This window comes from Platalea leucorodia (genome assembly GCF_965183815.1).
Source record: "Platalea leucorodia genome assembly, chromosome: 1".
Classification (NCBI taxonomy): domain Eukaryota; kingdom Metazoa; phylum Chordata; class Aves; order Pelecaniformes; family Threskiornithidae; genus Platalea; species Platalea leucorodia.
Window position 1 is genome coordinate 132,820,557 of NC_138823.1, and position 20,875 is coordinate 132,841,431.

Here is a 20,875-nt window from a genome sequence, read left to right on the forward strand (position 1 = left end):
AAGTGAGTACATGTTTACACACAATGTGACAGGAAAAAAAAATCATCTGGATACTACCTAAGGTTCTAAGTGTATTTTTCCTTTGTAATAGTCCAGAATATCAGCAGGGAAATAGAAGAAAAGAAAAAACACGTCACTTTGGATGGTGTATCATCCAGCACCTCCGGTTTTACTGGTGGGTTTTTTCCTTAATATAGGATTAGACCACCCTCACCCACCCCCAGAAACCCACTCACAGCATACTCTTGGCAAAAGTCCCTGAATATACCCTCCCTCCCTCCCCCCACCCGCCCCAAACATTCAGTACATTATAAAAAACAGGCTCAGTGGCACTTTCTCTTTAATATGACTTCAGTAACATCCTGAAATACAGTGCATCCACACTGCAATTCACTTTGATGTAAGGCTAACTTAGACATAAGGCAAACATTACCTTAGCTCTCAAATATTCCATGATAAGACACCCTTAGTACATATATCTCTGTTAAATGCAGAGATGCCTTGTTTCCCTTCATTGCTTTTCCTTCTGATCAAAAAAGCAATTCAGGGAGATGGTGGGCTATACTCATCACAAATTGCAAGGTACTAAAAAGTTAAAAAGAAACAGCAACGAATAAAAATAAACAGTATTCACATATCCAAAACTAATTTACTATCACTTAAATAATTTTATCTGCAATTACAAAACACATACACTTAAATATCTTTGTAAGAAATAATCATCTACGATATCACAGATTATGATTTGCTTTTGATAATCTAACTGCCCTAACTCCAGCGTAAAGATATACCTGGACAGTGTTACTACCTAGGATGTTTTCCTATTATAATTAATTTTCTTAAATATACAGTAAATTCTCTCTAGCTATTCTGACAGATAGTGCAAATAAAGACATTCTTTGGGTCACAATTTTAAAATATTACCGCCAATGCTATCCTCAGTTTAATATTGTTTTAGTAAATGAGTAACAAAACGTTGTAAGTATACACATTTTCTAACATCTGTTTAACAATGCGTTTTCCTCAGTTACCTCGGCTTAACGCAGATCACAAAAAATGAATAAGCTACAATACTGCTCACCTATCCAAAAGATATGTTGTATTTATACTTAAATAAATATATTTAGAAACCTACCTGTAAGTTCCCCATTGCTTTCCATTTACTGTTATTATACAACGGCATACTACATCAAATCATGATATCAAAATATCTTTAAAGACGACAAAGATCACTTGAGAAGTACTGCTCAAAGGCAATGAAATAATGCTTTGAGAACCTATGCATGTAAGTTAGGCCTACGTAGATCCAGCACATTGTATAATAGAATAGTTTATGCTTCTTTTAGAATCAGCTACTGCTTTGCTTTAGCCAGAGATGAAAAGCTTATCTTAAATATTACATATCATAGACATAGCAACACAAAGTGGCCCTGTTTGCTATCTAATGTTGCTTGCTGGTTTTACACGTTTATTTGAAGTTACTGGCACCTGATTGCTAGTTCCATTAGTGGTATTTGTTGCTGAGCCATTCACGACGATATAATCAACTTTGTTTTCCAGTTTCACAAGGCGTTGTAAGATGTCATCCAGAAGAACAGCAATTGTTCTCTTAAGATCAGCTGAAGATAATGGAAAAAACAAATTAGATCCTATTATTTACTATGGGTGGAAAAGAACTGCTATTTCAACATACTCACATCTTAAGACTTGCTATTCTTCCCACTATACTTTTTGGGAAAGAGTGCAGATTAGTATACAAGTATAGAATATACAAGTATAGAATAGCTGCTTGATTTTTCTTTAATACCACTTCTTTGTTATTTTAGGCAAGGAAAATACCACCATAATAGTGAACTGTGAACAAAGACAATTAAATATTCAAGTGTAAGAACAAAACCACTAGTTGGAACATTAGACTAGTGACTATTCAAAGGTAATATTTCAAATTTCATCCCAACAACACTAGAGTACCCAGCTATGACACCTTTTAGCCTTGCACAGCAACAGAATATATTTAAATACTTTCCAACAAAAGAAAGTTATTCCTTAATAGCTTTCCTCTAAATAACAGATCTATCCCACAGAAAAACTGCTATGAGAAAGTATCTTGTCACCTCTTACATAAGCTATAAAGCAGGAAAAAAAAATCCGTATATTTAGGCCTATATTGATTGAAAAACAAGAGAAAGGACAGTAAAAAAAAAATCCCATGGTCTAGAACACAAAACCGGTAACAGACCTTTCAACAAAAGCTAATTATGCTCTTGTCAATGTTCATATCACTATCTTCTCTCAGATTTGGAAAAAATGAACAAACTTACCAGGATGTACAAGGTGTTAAGATCCCCCCCCAACACACACAGATACAGACACACACAGACTCTCTCTCTTCCTCCCCCCCCCCAGTTCTTAACTAACCAGAAAAATTGGGGAGGAAAAACACAGGTATGAAAGTGAAAAAAGAGGAATAACCCAGATAAAATTAACACACTAGTAGTAAATAAATAAATAAATAAATCTCAGGTCAGTCCCTCCCTCTAAAATTAACTATTTCTTATTTAGTAATGTCATCTTTGGGGGGGGGGGGGGGATTAAAAGATTGCTTTGCAATTCGAGCCAGAGGAGGGTCTGCTGTCAATGACACAGTCATGCACTCTGTAGTATCATTCTGTGCTAAACGGTCTGAGGGAAGGAATTGTCTACTCAAGTGGTAAGTCTGATGATCAGCATGTAGATCAAGAGTTGACTTAATTTTATTAAACTTCAGACAAATCTCAGAAGGCAAATCTCATTTGGAAATACACTGTAAGACTTATACAGCAGTAGAAAGCTGCAGTACACAAGGGTTTTTTAAAACAAATTACACAGAAAAGTAATTACACAGTAAAGGCAGGGAATCCCTGAAGACAAAGCGGGGAAGAGAAAAGGGGAAAGAAAAGAAAAAGTAGTCTCTTACTGTAGCAAAAATGTTAACTTAAGGAATGAAAGAATTAAAGGCTAAGACATTTTGATACTGTCCTCCTCCTCTTGGGTTGCTTCCTCCTCATCTTGTCATCACAGACTTGCCTCCTTGTTCCCAAGCAGCAGTGAAAAGTGTTCAGACACATTTCTGCTGTTTGTACTCTTACCAGAGTGCCTATGAAGGGCATCCTACAGCTGGTAGAACCCACCCTTTTAAGGACTCCTTAAGACAGGGATCAAAGTACATGAATACAAATCTTCTCATATATATTTTTTTTTTCAATATTTTTTTAAGCCTTGTACTACGCTTATTTTCACAGATATATTTTTCCCCTTCTGACAGAACACAAGTAGTTTCTTCAAACCTAATCCCTAAGGGATTAACTAGAGCTCATTGCAGCCTTCCCTTAAGAGAAGCTACGAGGGACCAAAGAGTTAAAATTATTAAGACATTTTTATAGCTTTGCTAAAAAGATCTCAAAACTATAGTCTCAAAACTATCTTTTCTGCATTTCAGAAGACAGGCACAGACTTTAGTAATATATTACCAGTGAATACTGGAAACGTACTAATCAAGTTAACAGGTCAATCAGAGAGAGAGATACGATACAGCAAGGACCTTATCTCTAATGGCTACTTCTAAACCAAGGGGAGATTCTGCTAAATTCATAATTGCCTTGCGGTCTCAAGACTGTAAACTCAACTAGTAGGCTGCTTTCCGCCACTTTTTTACTACCTAAAGAGAAGAAAATTAAAGAAATAAAAGCAGAAAGTTAGCAATGAGACACAAGAAGAATCTGAAATGTTGAAGTGACTTAATCTAAAACTTCATCCCCGTATCAAGCATGTGCTTATTCCTCAGTAGCTTAAGATTCAGAAAAAGCACAATGTTACTGTTAATCCTGTAAGTAACAGTAGTCATATACCTGGAGATATCTAAAAAAATCCTGAAAAACAAAAATCTCATGTCTCAAGCTTGATTTTACCCATCTTAATCTTCAACTTCACTGAATAAACTAAAATAAAATCAGTTAATACAGGAGTTTTTTCTCTTAAAGAGCAGTATATATTACTTTAAAAAAGAAAAAAAAGTCTAACTTTACAGTTTTCAGGAAAAAAATATATTTGAATAACTAGTATGTTTTTTTTCTCTTACCATATCCTGCCATAGAGGCTCCACCGCCACCATTCATTAAATTTTTATTTTCTTCTGCCAGTGCTTTGACATATCTTTTACTTAGATCTAATATCTGTCCACGCAACTCAGCACTGCTTTGGCGTCTTGGATACTGAAAAGTGTAGCGTAGCAACATCAAACCCCAAATGATTCCGAAAACCAGTAAAAACATACTCAGTTTCTGGGACATATTTTTTCTTGAAAATGTTAAAAACATTTCTGATGAAGGCCACAGATGTGTCTTAATTTCAAGATAAATAATTGAACTTGGCTTTGTCAAATTATATTACATATTAAACAAAAATAAGATTTCTATGAAATGAAAAATCTTCTGGCTGGATCATCTTGAATACATCTTCTCATGTTTTAGTTGGTCTTGATTCCTGAAATTTGCAAAATATCACATGGTTATTAAAAACTGCTACAGTTGTTGAGATCAAGGGCAAATATCAGTTTCCAAATGTAGTATTATTGCATAATCTAGCAAAGTTTTGGATTTGTATCTGCTTAGAGGTACAGGCATCTTTCTATCTCACCTGTTGTTTGCAAGGTTTCCTCTTCTTATTTCTACCAATTTTTATTCTCCAAAAATCAAAACTTCTATGCTTCTACAAATCACCTTAAGTATTTTAAATACCATAATTTGAACTGACATCAAATCCAAATGCATTTAAAACAAAACGCAGTATCTAGAAGAGATTTGTAAAACACTTACACACAACATTTTGATGAGTTATACACGTATATCTACACACAAGAAAAAGATCTTGTGAAATTATTCACTTGATTCTTATTCCTCACTTAGAAGCCAGGGAAAGTATAAACAGATAAAATGCAGAACAAAGTTTCTTGGTTGGTTAGTTAGTTTGAAATTGGGCATCATCCTCTTCTGGTTTTGTACAGCATTAGGATTTTTGTTTTGGTGTCTTGCTAATAAATAAAGAAATAAAACCAAAATGAACTGGCATATTGCACCCACTTTTAGCAGTTTACTACCACTTTAAAAAAAAAGTCTTACCATGGCAGCCAATTCTGATCCCTCAATAGATTAAGGCTTCAGGAGAAAAATCAAATGGTAGGAAAGCTTCAGCAGTTAAACAGCAAACGTCCAGGCAGTTTGAAGCAATATGAGCCAGACATCTTCAGGGAGCTCTGTGTTGGGGGGAGGGGGGGGCGGGGGGAGAAGATAACGAAACAAAGTGCAGGACTAAGAAAACCTTCATTTTCACGTGGAGTGGCTGAAGTAGAGGGCTTCAAGCCACATGCTTTTACAACAGAAATACATTTTTAAACCTAACTTGAAGCAATTCTTAGGGAAAAACATAGAATCAATTTCCATTTTATTATAAATTCATACATTTGAATGCCCAATAACTGATTTCAACATACTTTAAAAAAAAAAAAAAAGCTTGGTAAGAATCTCACTGAAATGTGTCCCTACTCTTATGTTACAAGACAGTACGAGCAGATGTTCCAGATTCATCATATATGTATATACACATATATTTACATATGTATCATTCTCATCTTTATTTCTCCCCCTCAAACGAATCCAATCTTTTCAGTCTCTTTACATGTGTATACCTCGTATTTCTCATTTTTCAGCCACCTCTGAAACTTCTCCACATAATCAATACTTTTTTGAGAGGGAGTTTCTATGATTTAACATAGTCTGGATAAAGCTACTCATTTTACATAATAGTTATGTTTTCCCTGTTATTCCCTGTTCTTCCCCACATATTACCTGACACGAGCACTTTTCAGGCTGAAGTTACACATTTAATAGAGCTCCCCACCAGACTTTCTATAGTGGTACTGAGGTCTCTGTTTTTATTAGAATATTGAGACTGAATTTCTTATCCTGCTAAGCACTTGTCTAAACTTAACTCCGCCTCCACAGTATTTTTCATCGCCTCTGCTGACCAGTGCAACTGGCCTCGCGCCGACACGCCACGGTCTGCTGCAAACGCAAGTGTCACTGCCAGCAGGGTTCTGAGTTACGCTTGTCGCTTGCCCTTCACTCTTGGGATAATCCTCTCAATAGGCAGGCCAACATGACTGATTTAAGTGGCAAATTTTCAAGAAGTGCTCTAAAATCAACATGCCTATCTAAATTGCTCTGAAAATGATCAACCCAAGGGGGCAATATTAGGACTTGGACACCAAAGTTGCTGTAAAGTAACAAGATATCATGTGTAAAACGCCCTATAGTAGCTGCCAGTACATAAAATCTGACTTTTACTGTTGGGTGTACTAATGTAAGTGGCAATCACAAGTCACTGAATGAGGAACAGTTTACTGCACCTTAGCTGTGGGATATGACCATGCACATGGGCAGATAGCCAACATGCAATCATTTGAAATCCCACTGTAAATTCAGTGGGATGTACTTTGTTCAAAGAATGCGCTTATCCCCCCAAAAACACTTTTTAAGACACAAACTTGTCTTATGTACATAAAGTAAGAGAGAAGACAATAAAAACTTATATTCTACAGTATCAGCACAAATATTTGGAACTGTGTGGTTAAAGATTTCCTGCAACAGATCCTCCCTAAACACGAGCTAACCAAAACTTCTTTTCCCTAGCTCTTTGCCAAATCCATGGCTCTGCACTCAGACTTTAAAGCATAAACTGCACCTACATCATTATGCATCTACATAATCCCTGAATAGTATCAAATATGATGGAAAACATTTACATATGAGGTCCAGCGAGTAGGGTATTCACATGACGGCTCAGAAGACCAAACAGTATCTCTCAAGGAGAGACCACAAGTTTCAACCCCCATTCCCAAGAGTCTACATTTTATACTACTAAAAAAAAAATAAATATGAAAATAACAGATAGCTCTTGCAGAATTAAGTTCAGCTCTCCACAGATCTCCAGCCATACCTCATCCTGAAGCATTTAGACAATGTCACTACAGAGCTTTGGAGTGGAAATAACTCTGCCATCACGCTGTAAATAAGACCACAAGCCAGGATAAGAGTCCTAGCCAAGAGGAACAGATTGAATAAACTCCCGCCAAGGAGCAGTAGGAATTGCAGACTGGGTCTTTGCCATGTATATTTGATACAGAGTGCACACGCTGACTGCTGAAACTAACGGAAATCAAGGACTTCACCTGCTGGGCAAATGGCGTATTACCCCAATACTGACACTGGGCAAAAGAACTGGGAGTAAGATGTACCAAAATGAAGGGAACGATCTGTACTTGTCACTTTTCCTATGCATTTTTAGAGGCCATTCCCCCTTAATGAATTCCAGTGTAATTTCAAAGTTCTGGAGATTTGGTCTCTTCTTTCTTCCCGAAGCATGCATGTCTAGTGATGCATAACACACCCCCTGCAAGACCCTTCCAAGATCACATAAAACCACAAAAGTAACCAAAAAGAAAAAAAGGCAAGCTTATACCCACATGATTTGCAAGTAGGAAAAAAGGGTATCAGAGCAACAGGTGTACTTACTAGAAAGAAAATAGCACAATAAGTAAGATGGATGGATTGGAATTTTCTTTTAGCTTTTGTTGCCCTTAAGTGTCAGCACTTCTCTACATGAACATTATAGTTCTCTCAACTCCTCCTTACCCAACGCTCCCTGAGCAGGGGAAAAAGGAAGCTGAGGCTTCCTTCTTCACGCTGACCTAGCCTGGGTAGGAACCCAGGCTTACCACTCTCCCAGCCGCAGCTGAAGGGCTTTCATGGCAAAGGAGGTCAAAGCACTGCAGAGAGCAACAGAAAAAAAGGGCACATCAGAGCTATGCCTTGTTGGAATTCCTACCATCCCTAATCATAGAGACTGAGGCAAAAGGAAGACGACCATGAAGATGAAGGAGTATAGCCAGGACAAAATTGGAAAATCTGAGGAGGGGAAAGGAAAAAACAAAAACCAAACCAAACAAACAATAACCCAAACAAACCCAAATCAAACAAAACCCCTGACCAGACTGTGAAGGCAAAATGGCAATCGAAGAATCCATGAAGAAGAGAGTATCTTCCAGATAATCCTTTCAATAGGCAGCCTGAAGTGACTGATGCAAGTGGCAGTTTTTCAAAGTTCTTTAAAATCAACGTGCTTGTCCAAATTACTCTGAAAATGACCAGCCCAAGCCAGCGGCAACATTAGAACTTGTAACTACAAGCAATTCTTGAACAGAGGATCTGAGACTAGGTTTGCCTTTCACAGACAAAGAGTTCGGTTTTCTTCACTGTTGCCACTGCTGGTTGTCTAAGAAATGTATTGCCAAAGCTTGACAATGTGGATTTAACATTGTCCAGCGGTACCATAACAAACACTGACATACATCTGGCAATTAAAGCAATGAACTAAGGCACTCATCCTCTCCAAAATAAAATCATCTCTTTCTCCTCTGAGCTGTGTTCCAACATCAGTCATATATAAATCATTGAGCGCATGAAACAAAAGGAACAAGGGCCAAAGAAAAGGCAACGGAAAATCCATTATATGTTCCATAATAAAGCGAAGTCCTAGTATCTCTGATGCTACTTAAGTAAACAGTAGCATCGGACTTCATTTTGAATACTGACCCTTCTCCATGGAAACCAGCCCATACTTACAAAACATTATACTTGAGTTTTGTTGCAAAGTCTTCCTCAGATTCTGCTTTACTTATTCCCAGCAAAACCCAGAGATTATATTCATGTACAACACAAAAAAATGCAACAGTCTGTAAGGCAAAGGAATGCTTCATACATACGCTGAAACAATCTCAGGGTATCATGAAAACAAGGCATACCCAAATCCTTAAAAGGTTACAATGCATCTTACAGCACTGTCAGTTCTGCTACTCCGTCGGCTCATGAAAGACCAGTACATATATTCGTCATTATTTTTCTAGTCTGTCCAAGAGATCCCAGCCTTCCTGAACCACTAGAAGTGATTATTGGCATCAGCAGGGCAAATTTAAAACTGTGCTACAGACATGGTGTGTACTTTCCAGTTCTGAAAAATGTACAGGACAGATGAAGATGATTATAAGAAAAAAAGAAAGCAGCAGGCCCATCAGGTGTTTTTGGTAGTTATTAGTAAGCAGCTTTAGCAAAAAACCTAACAAAACAGAGTCAACAAGAGATGAATAATAGAGAAAAATGAAGCCTGAGAATCCCATTCCATTCAAGGATCAAGAAGACTTTAAGGATAAACCCAAGAAAAACGCACTGAAAATAGTCTTGTTAACATACAGTCCAATAAAGTCACCTCTTTGGTTATATATTTTGAAAGACAGAATGCCAAATACTGAGGCAGTAGTTTCTCAGTGATACCCTAGAGACCTATACAGGTCTCTAATGAACTAAATATATTAAGAAAGTAGCCTTGATAAATGGGAATTTCACTCAATCTATTACTTACTACCATAATACTTATCTGTTCCTCACTGCCAAATTACGATCAACAACAATGTGACACAGTGAATTCAAAAGCAAGTCTGGCTTTGGGACCAATTATTATGATCAACTGTATAAACATAAGAAGTGATTTATCAAGACAGAGATTAAAAAAAATGCCAGATATAGTCATAGGAGACTGCATCCAACTACAGACAGGAAGGGGGAAAAAAAAAAATCTTGTAACAGAACAGACAGCAGACAAATTAAGACAGTACAAATAAAAGTTGGCATTAATAATTACTATACAATAATTGTACAGTACAAAATGAGAATTTATTACCATTTCAGTGGGAGTGTAACAAGTTTATGAAATTATTAAGGATTTAAAATTAACATACTAAAATTATGTCTATATGAGAAATTTCTATTAAATTAATGGCAGCAAACATCTCTCAGTACAGTGATGGTACTGTATTAGTAAACAATAAGCTGTGCTGTAAACAGGCGTAATGACACCTCACTGCAATAGCCAACAAACGTTTCAGGAAGACAAAAATCACAGGGCATTACAGAATACCAGGAAATATTTCCACAGGTCTGTCAGCTCTACCCTATTAGTTTTCTTTTTGGCATCTATTTAGAGTGTGCTCCCCCCAGCCCATTTACCTCTGTGTCCTCCAAAATCTTTTCTTTTCTGATTTTCCAACAGAAATCTTTGAGCATCACAGTCACTCAGCTGACAGACATCACGCTGACCATTCTGAAAGTAGATAGGCTAGTTCTATGTTATCTGGAAACCTATCGGCACAGTCGCTGTGCAGCAATGAAAATGGGAAGTCTAAAGAATGACCGACATACAAAAAAAGCATAGAACATATTCACTGACCAATTAATCTTTGAAGACAGGGGCAACAAAATAAGCACCTAGAAGCCCAAGAGCTACATGCTGAGACTTTTTGGAACACCAAAAATGATGCTTGCATTCTGGTAATTTGCAGTCTTAGATGGCTATTGGTTTGGCAGTAGGAGAAGAATCTGCATGAGGTGCAGCTGACAGATAGGTGCCAAAGAAGTTAAGTCTATCCTGTTACACAGCACCATGATTCCTGGAAATACACAGAAACTTCAGTTCTCCGTCCCTACACAAAACACAAACTCCCTTTAACAAATCATCTTACCCACATCATTCATATTTAAAACTGGTGCCCAAGGAAGAATCACATTCCTCATATTTTTAACAGCACATGAGTTCTTGAAAAGATGCCAATAAAACCATTTTCCTGTACTGGCACATCCATACTGGTGACTTTTGCAGACCAACACTGCCCTTTGGTTCCCAGGTTCATTAATCAGGTTCACTCAGACAGCTGCATAGCGCCACAGAAGAGCAGAATATTCTACTCGGAAGCAAACAATGAACAGCAATGTGTGTCCCCAGACAACTGAAACCATGTTTGAGCTGTCTTTTGACGAGACCAACTCTCAGCATTTTAAGTATTCCTATTATTGTTGCTGTAAAATTTGGTCAACAGAAAAATGTCACCAGCAGAGAGGGAAAAGAGAAGGATACCCTACTGACAAAACTTCAGCAATGCCTGACACAACAGAGCCCATCAAAATGCTGTATCTGTGTGCTGATGTGACCTGAGGGTCTTTCAAGACTGCATCATAGATCAGTCGATAGAAGAGAGAATTTATGTTAATACCTGCTAGGCTCAAGTGAAAAGAAGAGCACGATACAACACACTGCCATCTTAAGAATAGGTAAAAAGGCATATTTCTAGGAAAAAAAAAAAAAAAGCTGGCCTATCAGTATGACAGCTGCTGGACTGCAGGTTTTAGCAGTTCTGTACCACTTTTGGAATGCACTGCCAAAGGAGTCTGCCTAGTGCTTGGTGTCTTTTCCAGGACATCTATCTTTATACCTTCTCCCACAGCATATGTTCCTTCATTCCCTGCCTCTGCATGCCCTAGACTTGCAATTATCAAGGAACACTAAAAATAAAAAAGTTACCCCTTTGCCTTATTGCTACCCGTCTTTCAGGGAATGCCTTTAATGGATAGTCCAAGTGAAATCATAGAAAGATATAAGGTTTAAGGGAATAGCAAAAATGGGTAAGAATACCTATTCTTCTACAGTGCTGCAACAAAGAAAGAAGATCTTGTGTGCTCCCGCCAGTCCCTGCCTCTCAATGCAGCCAAAGGATATCTGGGCCACCAAAAGTCACAGCTCACCAAGCAGACAGATACTGTCACTGCTGACAAGCTGCTGGGACTACCTCAAACATATCTTAAACCAGGAACAGTTTTACCTCCTACAGACTTCTAAGAACAGCACACAACCAATTTGTTTTGTAGCTAGACTTTGAGTCGAAAGCAAAAACATATCACTTTAGACTTGAGAACCCACACATCAGGTTCACAGTGGCTCTGGTATAAAATCATCTGAGTGCCCAAACGCTGGATTACCTTTTGTATTTCAATATTTTAGAAATACTGGTGACTTGTTTCTATTTTGAACGCATGTAGTCCTATTTGCATTGTTTTTATTTTACACTTTCTGCCAACAATGGTTTTTATTTTGCATTGTCTGAGGAGTCTGCTTAAGTACTTTTTGGTACCTTAAAGTATCCTGCCTTTTTTTCATCATGCGCCATCCCTTTATTTTGCCTACTACTGTCAGTGAATGCTTTTAAAATAAACCAACTATTTAAAAACAGAAATTCTTTGTTTCTTGCCTGTGGGCAGTCAGCCAAGATTCAAGATTTTGAGAGGGGAAATGACTTGGCAAGGGTTGTGAAGAAAATTAAGAAAGCAGATATCAATGGGGACAGTATTTTACACTTCCTGAAGTTCCCCTCCTCCCACTGGGTCCATCTGGGCCTCAAAATGTTTCTACATCTCTGTATCAGCCTCTTAAAAAAAAGGAAAAAAAAAATCTCTGCTTCATTCCATCTGAGACACTTTTATTTATGCTTTATTGCTGCCATTCAGGTCACAGGGGGACCTTTGCTCATAAGAACCACAGTTATGACAGAGCATGAGGTACCTTCTTAGCTTCTCATTTCCCAATAAGATTGCCACAGCTTTTTCATTGCAGTTGAACACTAGGCTATGTCAAGTACTCCCTTGCAAAGTCCCAAGTAGTACCTCTACTCCCTTGTGAAATTTCACAGCTGTGTTTGCACCACTCTTTCCAAAGCCCCTGTGACTCCAAAACTTCCTTCTGAGATGATAACATTTAGCTAATTTTAGCTAGTTTTAAGAGAGCTATACCTGCAAGATCACAAATGTAGGCTACCGAGAAGAGAGGGCTTTTCACTGAACATTTTAAAGAGAACTAAAAGGAAGCGGGGTGGTGGTGGTGGTGGTGGTGTGTCATTAAAGAGAACTAAAAGGGGAGGGAAGGGGGGAGTCAACTAGCAAAGTGATGGCTGCAACGGTGGAGAGACTGCCATGGTCGTACATGTACACACAGTGCAGCATCCACACAAACACTGTTCCCGTAGAAGAGTAACAAAAAAGGCCTTGTACCACTGGGGAGAGAGGAAGAATTTAACTTGCCTGGTTTTATTTCAAGAAACCTGCAGAACTCAAACTGAGTATGGATGCATGCAAGGTGTCCACCGAAAGTATGCTTCAGTGGTAAAACTACAATACAGACCAGGCTTCAGATTCACACTCCCTCCCAGGAGGCTGACCCAGTCGAAGATTTTAGAAAAATAACACTGGAGGCAATGTTAAAGACAAATAAGTTCTTATCTTCTACATCTTTTATTATTTCTAGATTGACTTGTAGGTTTATCTTAGCATAGCAAGGGTTATGACAGACAGTAGTTAACCATAGCACCACACTGGTGTGCACTGAAAAATATTTTATTGGTAAAATGAAGTAGAAGGTACACAGGAATTTAACTGGATTATTTATATCATGGTAGCCTCTTATTTCTTCGTTATTACTGAATAGACCAATTTCAGTGGAATAAGTTTTAAGTCCTCTTGTCTAGGCCCTGTTTTACAGAGCCAAAGTACCCATTTAGTTCTGAGCAATCCAAAATTAATCTTTTAAATTACATAGGCAAATGGTAATATCAATAATTTTTTGTAAAATTGACAATCATAAAAGAAAATTTAGGAGACTATTAATAATGCTCAGTTGAGGAAACCCGGCCCACCTAATGGTACAAGTTTTCAATCACAGGTGAAAGAGCTTGTCAAATAACAAATACCATATAAAGTACATTTTAGCAGTAAACTTGTACCAGCACAAAACACATTCATTTGAATGACTGAGCTCCACAGATTTTTGACAGCTACTGGAAACAATTTAATGGCTATTTTTGACACTTAGTAGTCTTCAGATATGTTGACTACACGGCTGACAATTTAAGCTGACAGCACGCATTTATCCTACTTACAGTTTCGGCAAGATGCAAGAACTAGTGCCCTTAACTATTCTTGGTAAAGGTACAAGTGATAATGAACTTCAGGGGAAATATTTTACTTTTAGCAGTTAAATGACATCCAGTCCCCAAACTAAATCAGAATATGTGATCAGCTAATACCAATGCCTCCTTCAAGAAGCTAAAAGCCAAAAGGAGTCTCTAAAAGCAGAGACTAAAAAACCTTTAAAAAAAAAAGTAGATTTATTTCCAACTGTAAAAGCTTTAGGAAAAAGACCTGTTTACTAGACCAAAGGAATTCCAGCATAATTGCTTAATCCTCTGGAGTTCTCGAGTACCTGAAATGAATTATTAAACAATTATATATTGTAACACATAAAATAACAAAAAGAGGCCAGAATAATTTAGACTTTATACACATGGGTATCTCCAGCAGTCAAAACGGGAACAAAGATAGCAATAAATTTCCACATCGATCTAGAACTGCAATCGTTCCTCTTCTGACACTAGAACAAGATGCTACTTACAAGATATTATCATCTTCATATTTTCTCCTTTCTTTGATATTCTCATGAGAGTGAAACAGCAATTCATGACACTTGCTCCAAAATAAACACATTACATTAGAACAAAATCACATGCATGCTTAACTATTATGTTCAGCATGTTCATATTCTGAAGGTTCTGTTAAAAAAAGTCACAATTCCTACAAAGCTCACTTTTCACAGTGAAAAACTGCCTCCCCCTCCCAATTCACCCACTGAGGGGGCAAAACAACAAAAAAAAATCCAAACAACAAAAAAACCTGCATAGTTGTTAACCTGCTCTAAACTGCACTAAAGAAACTCCACATCATGTCGTAGGACAGAACAAAAACTCCCTCTGCTTTGCCTTGTGGCCCACAAACACAAAAATTACACTCCATTCTAGCTGTCAGTATCTTTTAGATGACAAGATACATAAAAGAGAATTTACAGGATGCTACCATGTCAGCTTAGGAAACTGAAAAGACAGTTTATTAATAATGAATGATTAAGGGAGCTACAGAAATAAGGTAGAGATAACAGTATGTTATAAATATTTACAGAAATAAATTTAATAGAAGATTTTAAAATGTCAAAATATCATCAGATGTTACATACAAAAGCAATTTTATTATATTGTAAGAAGGGAGCATTATTCCACAACTCTTGCTGTCAGGAAGTTTCATATTTTATAACCTCCTAAAATTAAAACAAATGCTTTGCCTGTTATTTTGTTAATGCAAACTCGATAGTGCCAGAAGATCACTTAACCTAACATTATTAAGGATCCTGCCTTTGCTTGAATATGGATTAAACAAGCATTTTTTTTTCTTCCTCCTAAGCTCCATCACATCACTGTAAGCACGCTTTGCCTCTCTGAAACTTAGGTCGTTACAGTGCAAGAAAGACATCAATCTTGCAGAGTCACTGCAGTCATAGTTTATGACGGGAAGGCCACTGCAAATGAGGAAGGAAACCAGAAATCTCTCGTTTCCTTCACTGCTTCCTCACCCTCCAAGGACATTGCATCACAGCCCCGGAGCACCGTTATCCAGCCGGAGGGAACATTTAGCCACGGCGGGCAGCAGAACACACCGTACCCAAGCACCTGTAAGAGGGGCCTGCAGTAACGCCGCCACGAACCGCCAACACGACCCGCGCTGCTACCGGTACCAGAGCTGCAGGGCAGGAAGGAGGCCGGCCTGCAGGCAGCACCGGCCCGCTGCGGAAGGACAAACCGGGGGAAGGAGGGAGGAGGGAAAGCTGACAGCTGCACAAAGGCCGGGGGAGAGGGGCAGGAGCACGGCCCAAGGAAGACAGACCTGTCCCGAAGCAGGGGGTAAGCCTGAGGGGGGGAGAACAAAGCGGGACGCTCCGGCGAGGTGAAAACGTGGGTTTGCTGGCAGCCGCCTCGCACACTGCCCGGCTCCCCCCGCCGTCCCTGGCCGCGCCTGGCGCTTCCCCCCCCCCGCCGCCGCCGCCGCCGCCGCCCGGCGGGGCCGCCCCGTCTCCCCACACGGACTGCCGGGCCTCCGCCACCCCCACTCAGCTGGAGGCCGCTCCTCGGCCCTTCCCCAGCCCAGAGGCACGGCTCTTCCACACCCCGCTCCCGTCAGCCGCCCTCGCCGCGGCCCCCGGCAGCGCCGCGCTACCTCCGCTCCCGGCCCGCACCCGTCTGACAGGCGCCACTCGCTCCGCTTCCGCCCGCCTCGCGACGCCACGCACCGCGACGCCACGCACCGCGACGCACCGCCTCAGACCCCGCCCCCCCGGCCGGGCCAAGAGGGCCGCCGCAGCCCCGCCCCCCCGCGCGCTGCCCGGGGCGCCCGCGCGCCCGCCCGCGCGCCCGCCCGCGCGCCCGCCCCCGCGCCCGTTGCGGGCGGTGGAGGCGGGAAGGCGAGGGGCGCCCGGCCGGCGGCGGGGCAGCGCACAGCTGCGGGCCTCGTAGCCCTTCCTGAAAAGACCGCCCGGCTCCAGACGGGAACCCCCGGGGAAGCTGGAAAGCTGCGTGGCCCTGGCTGTCCATCCCCGTTGGCGTCCCTAAGTAAAGATTACTCCAGAAGTACAAACCGGGCCAGGTATCGTTTCTGCCCTCTAACGGCGTAAGTGGATTTTGGCAGTGGCCTCGGAAGGGGGTGCTGTCCCTCGGGCCTGGCGCAGGGACCGCTTGCCCTCGCCCGCCCTCTCCTTCGTGTAACCCGCGGCTGCGCAGGCTGGGCTGGCCGTGGCCGGGACGGTGCTTCAGGGTACAGGACTGTGCCAGCGAGTTACCTCAGGCTCTTCCTGCAAGCTGGTGTTTAAAGCAAGCTGGTGTCGGTAAACTGAAGGTGAACATAAGGTCACGTTCAACAGCTGCGGTGTTGCTAGTGTTGCTGTAGGTCTGTTGTTCCCCCCCAGCTCGGTCCCTTTGGGATGGTTCCTACCTAAACAAGCTGAGGTACCGGTCACAGGTGAGATGTTGCAGGTGAGCGTAAGGGAAGGTTCCGTTTGCCACATTGCATCCTCTGTAAAATAAACACAGTTACAGCAAGCGTCGTCCGGGCAGCTTGCTGATCCCACCTTCCCATCCGTACCCCCACACCGGCGCTGCTGCACTGCAGCTTTCCCTCCCTTCCAGCGTGTGTCAGAGGCTACCTGGCTCCTCTCTGGCTTTCAGCCTTTTTTTTCCTGCACAGGAAAATTCAGCATTTAAATCTGTTGATCTAATAGAAAAAGGGATATTGATACATAGGGGTTAGTGGCCTAGACCTAAGTGGATAGACAAAACTGTTGGCAGGTGGTATCGTGTCAACTGGTGAATCAATTGCATATAAAACTTCTCTAATGTCAACTAGTTCACAGTCCCTTATTCCAGAGTCTTGTGAAACATATGTTGGAAAAGTTGGTTGGTTTTCTTCTTGTTGGTCTGGAAAATATTGGTGTTCACTTGAGAGTTAATTTTAATTTGAGAAATTTAGGCAATTGTTGAACTGAATAGAAGGCTGTATTCCCACAGAGAATTCAGAAGAAGTTGCGTTGATATATTTATTTGATTATGCAATCCATCCTATGGACAAAAGTCTTTTGCTAAATTATACAATGTTGAATGAGGACAGGCAAAAAAAATAAAACCTGAAATATTTTATAAGTAAGCTTTTGAGTGAACAGATTGCCTGTATATTGTGCAGCACCAATAAAATTGTTGCAAAGAGTATTTCTAAAGCAGAATCACCTCATCAGTTTCTGTGGGTATTTTCTTGTGAAGATATCCTCTTGAAAAGATCAAAAACAGATGGTCTGAAATGGCCTTCACATAACAAACGTACTGCAGCTATTTACTGCCATTTATTACTGTACTATTTGCTCAGTGATTAATCCTTTATTTTCACAGACGTGCAGTGAACAGCTGTAATGTCTTTGCAAATATAATTTATATGGTATTTAGAGCTTACTAGGGAGAGAAAGGGAAATCTGTCAGTGGTGTAATCACAGGAAGATTTGCTTGTGGAGGTCACAAAATTGTATTAAGAAATCTATCTCCATTATAAATGTACCCTCTGTTGACAGGAACTCTCAAATATTAATAACGTTCTTAGTTCCTATTGCCTGAAGGCCTCACGTATTTGGTCATCTTTCATGAATGCGCATCTCACAATATTATGTGATACTTTTTCCCCTTATCCAAGATGTGTGGTAAAAACTATATCACACAATAATATCAAGCACCTTGTTTCTCCTCAGTGACATATGAAAATCAAATCTTAACAGCGTTTACATGGTCCTCATGTTTCTGGGTAATAATATTCTCAGGATCATTTCAAGTGATAGAAAAAAAACAGGACTGACTGCAGGAGTGAAAACTTGCTATACTGCAGTGTTCTGTATTATTTTTCAAAATCCAAAAAAGCAAAAATAGGTTGCTGCTGTGATGTTACCTTTGTTCGTTTCCTGTGCCATTCACTATCTGTAGTCTGTCCTTCTGATGTTAATTTGTATAGCTATTGCTCTGTCCTATTTTCAAATATGTATTAAGAATTTCCTCTCTCATTATATGTTTAAACTGCTTAATGGTAATGGCTAGAGAACGGCACTCTGATGAATATGCTTTGTGATTAGTGTACCTGCTGCCTTCTTACTTAACTGATTAATCCTCTAATCTGTGTATGTAGATAAGAATATACGCAACCTTATACTTTCCTTACTGCTACTCCTATTTTTCTCTCTTCCTGATCCATTACCAGTAGTTTATACCCTTTCACTTTAGGGAATGAGCCTGATCTGGGCCCATCTTTCCCTCCAAAGTGCATTTTTTTCCCCAAATTGTGAATACTGCATACTCACTACTACATTAAGCCTGACAGTGTATTACAACAATATATTGCTTGAAAGAAGTCCATAAGGCATGCTTGGAGTCCATATAATTATGTCACGTTAGTGTATCCTTTATGCCATCTCTAGCTGTTTTCTGTGTTTGAACCATCTTCCGTTTAGCAGAGAGGCTCCCAAACACGCAGATCAACTTTCCAGCCTTACCAGCTAATCAATAGTGAAAGCTGAAATGTAATACCAAATAATTATCGTCTTTATACTCCCAGAAACTACGATGAAGTTATTGTAGAGAACAATGAAGGAAGAACAGTTATGGAAAAAATGGTGAAGAAAGCTTGTAGTTTTCAATTTAAAATGCAAACTTGATTAGACTTTCTAAAAAAAGGTATTTGTATCAGTGACTGACATTTTTATTTCAAGTTTAATTGCCAGAACGTTTTAGGATCACAGCAATGAAAAAATCCTGCTGGAATAATGCAAACATCTTGAACATGTGCATTAATATTAGTGTAACTCTCGGGAGTTGCAGTCACAATGTGGGCTATAGCTAGGTGTTATATACATACACATTAACAAAAAGTGTATTTCTGGCCTATGTTCTCCTGGTATTACCAGGTATTACCTGGAGAACATACATATACCATTATGTATTTTCAATGGTACAATTTCAATATACATATACCATTATGTATTTTCAATGGGTTCTTCATATTCCATTTTTTCAGTAACCCACCTTATGGTAGAAGACTGATAAGCATTTTCATCTCAGAATTTAAGCATGCCCTTCATCCTCGTTCCCTTTTGTTACTGGAGTTAGATTATAGGCAGCATCAGCCAAGATCAGAATCAGGTTACGCAAGAACAGTATGTGGTCTTGCAGTAGAATAAGTGCTTTCTTAATAAAGTTACACTTGAAAAGGGAGATGAGCAAATCTATCTACTGGAGCCGAATGGAGCAGAGCTGGTATAAAAAACAGATTATGACATGGATTCAGAATGGCTTTTGGGAAGTGAGACACCAGCAGAGGGTAAAACTCAGGCCAGCCTCCTAGGAATGAAAATTTAGTTGTAATTAAACAAGAACTGGCTCAGGAGTTGACTAAAACTTTTGACGTCAGCGACACGCAAGAAACTTTCAGCCAAAATGAAATATTTTGCAAACCTAGAGGACAAGGAAGACCTTTCCCAGATTCTGCCTTCTTTACCATTGTGAGCTAATTTACTCTTTAATTCATTATTTGCTTCTGATTCACCAAGCAAAAAGAGCGAAGGCTGGCATATACAGTTCCAGCCTTCCATTTACAATAGACGCAAGAAACAATCAAGATCATTTATGGTCCAGGTAGGAAGCAATATGAACTGTTCCCGTAAAGACGAGCCTACGCCAAGGCTCCGTTGGAACCTCGAGCTGCGCGTGGATGAGCAGCGCGAGCGTGGCTTCTCCGCCGGGACACCTTGCTGCCGGGGCCGTGCTGCCGCAGCAGCTGTTGGAAACCCAGCGTCACAGGCTGCGACGGAGAAGCAACCAGTACTGGGGCCATGGCTGTTGGCTAAAGCGCTGGGAGCAGGCTTCATGTAGCAAAGGTATTTGATTTCTAGGGAAACATTTGTTGCCTGTGAGTCACCCTCTGAGCTCCTCATTCCTCTTTGGGAATACTCACACAGGCACTCAGTTAGGCTGGCCATTCCTTGGTTACAGCCACAGTGAACTGAAGGTAAGGAGCCTCAGCCAGCGCAGGAATTTGGGCAGGACAGCTTCTCAACCACACGGGGAAGCTCCTGCCCCTGAAGAAGTGCAGGGAAGAGGTGGAGCTGGGGCAGAAGCAGCAGCTGAGCTTTCGGCTACTGGTACCAGCAAGAGGCTGGGAAAGGGGGGTGGGTGCTGCTGCTTCGGCAAAGGGCAGTCTTCAGCTGCGGGCCGCTATCTTCACTTGCTCTCCTGGCTTTCCAGTGCAGGCAGAGCAAGTCCAGCTGTTTCGTCATCTTTGGAAATTTTGTGACCTAAGGAACTACCTGTTTGGCCTCGGTGCTGAGCCTCTGCTGCCTGCAAGGTACGAGCTGCTGTAGTTACTGGTGTGCACAGGAGGAAGAGGTGCCAAAACCATGCAGGATACAGAGGAGGAACGGGGAAGCCCTTGCAAGGCAGCTGAGC

General features: G+C 40.5%; 1 protein-coding gene across 5 annotated transcripts; it reads right to left on the minus strand.

The window, feature by feature from the left end:
• Nucleotides 1–275: 275 nt before the first annotated feature.
• Nucleotides 276–16,161, minus strand: CCDC126 (coiled-coil domain containing 126). 5 transcript variants are annotated; one of them, XM_082323515.1, is made up of 5 exons: nucleotides 16,068–16,139; nucleotides 10,155–10,248; nucleotides 5,157–5,290; nucleotides 4,118–4,521; nucleotides 276–1,619 (listed from the first exon to the last, which is right to left on the minus strand). In XM_082323515.1, the coding sequence occupies exons 4-5, from the start codon at nucleotides 4,353–4,355 to the stop codon at nucleotides 1,438–1,440; spliced, it is 420 nt and encodes a 139-aa protein (XP_082179641.1). In that variant the 5' UTR covers nucleotides 4,356–4,521; nucleotides 5,157–5,290; nucleotides 10,155–10,248; nucleotides 16,068–16,139; the 3' UTR covers nucleotides 276–1,437. The 5 variants fall into 5 exon arrangements, with proteins under 5 accessions (XP_082179641.1, XP_082179640.1, XP_082179638.1 ...); XM_082323514.1 differs by lacking the exon at nucleotides 10,155–10,248 and adding an exon at nucleotides 15,427–15,523 and having other exon boundaries at nucleotides 16,068–16,125; XM_082323512.1 differs by lacking the exon at nucleotides 10,155–10,248 and having other exon boundaries at nucleotides 16,068–16,161.
• Between the last annotated feature and the right edge of the window lie 4,714 nt (nucleotides 16,162–20,875).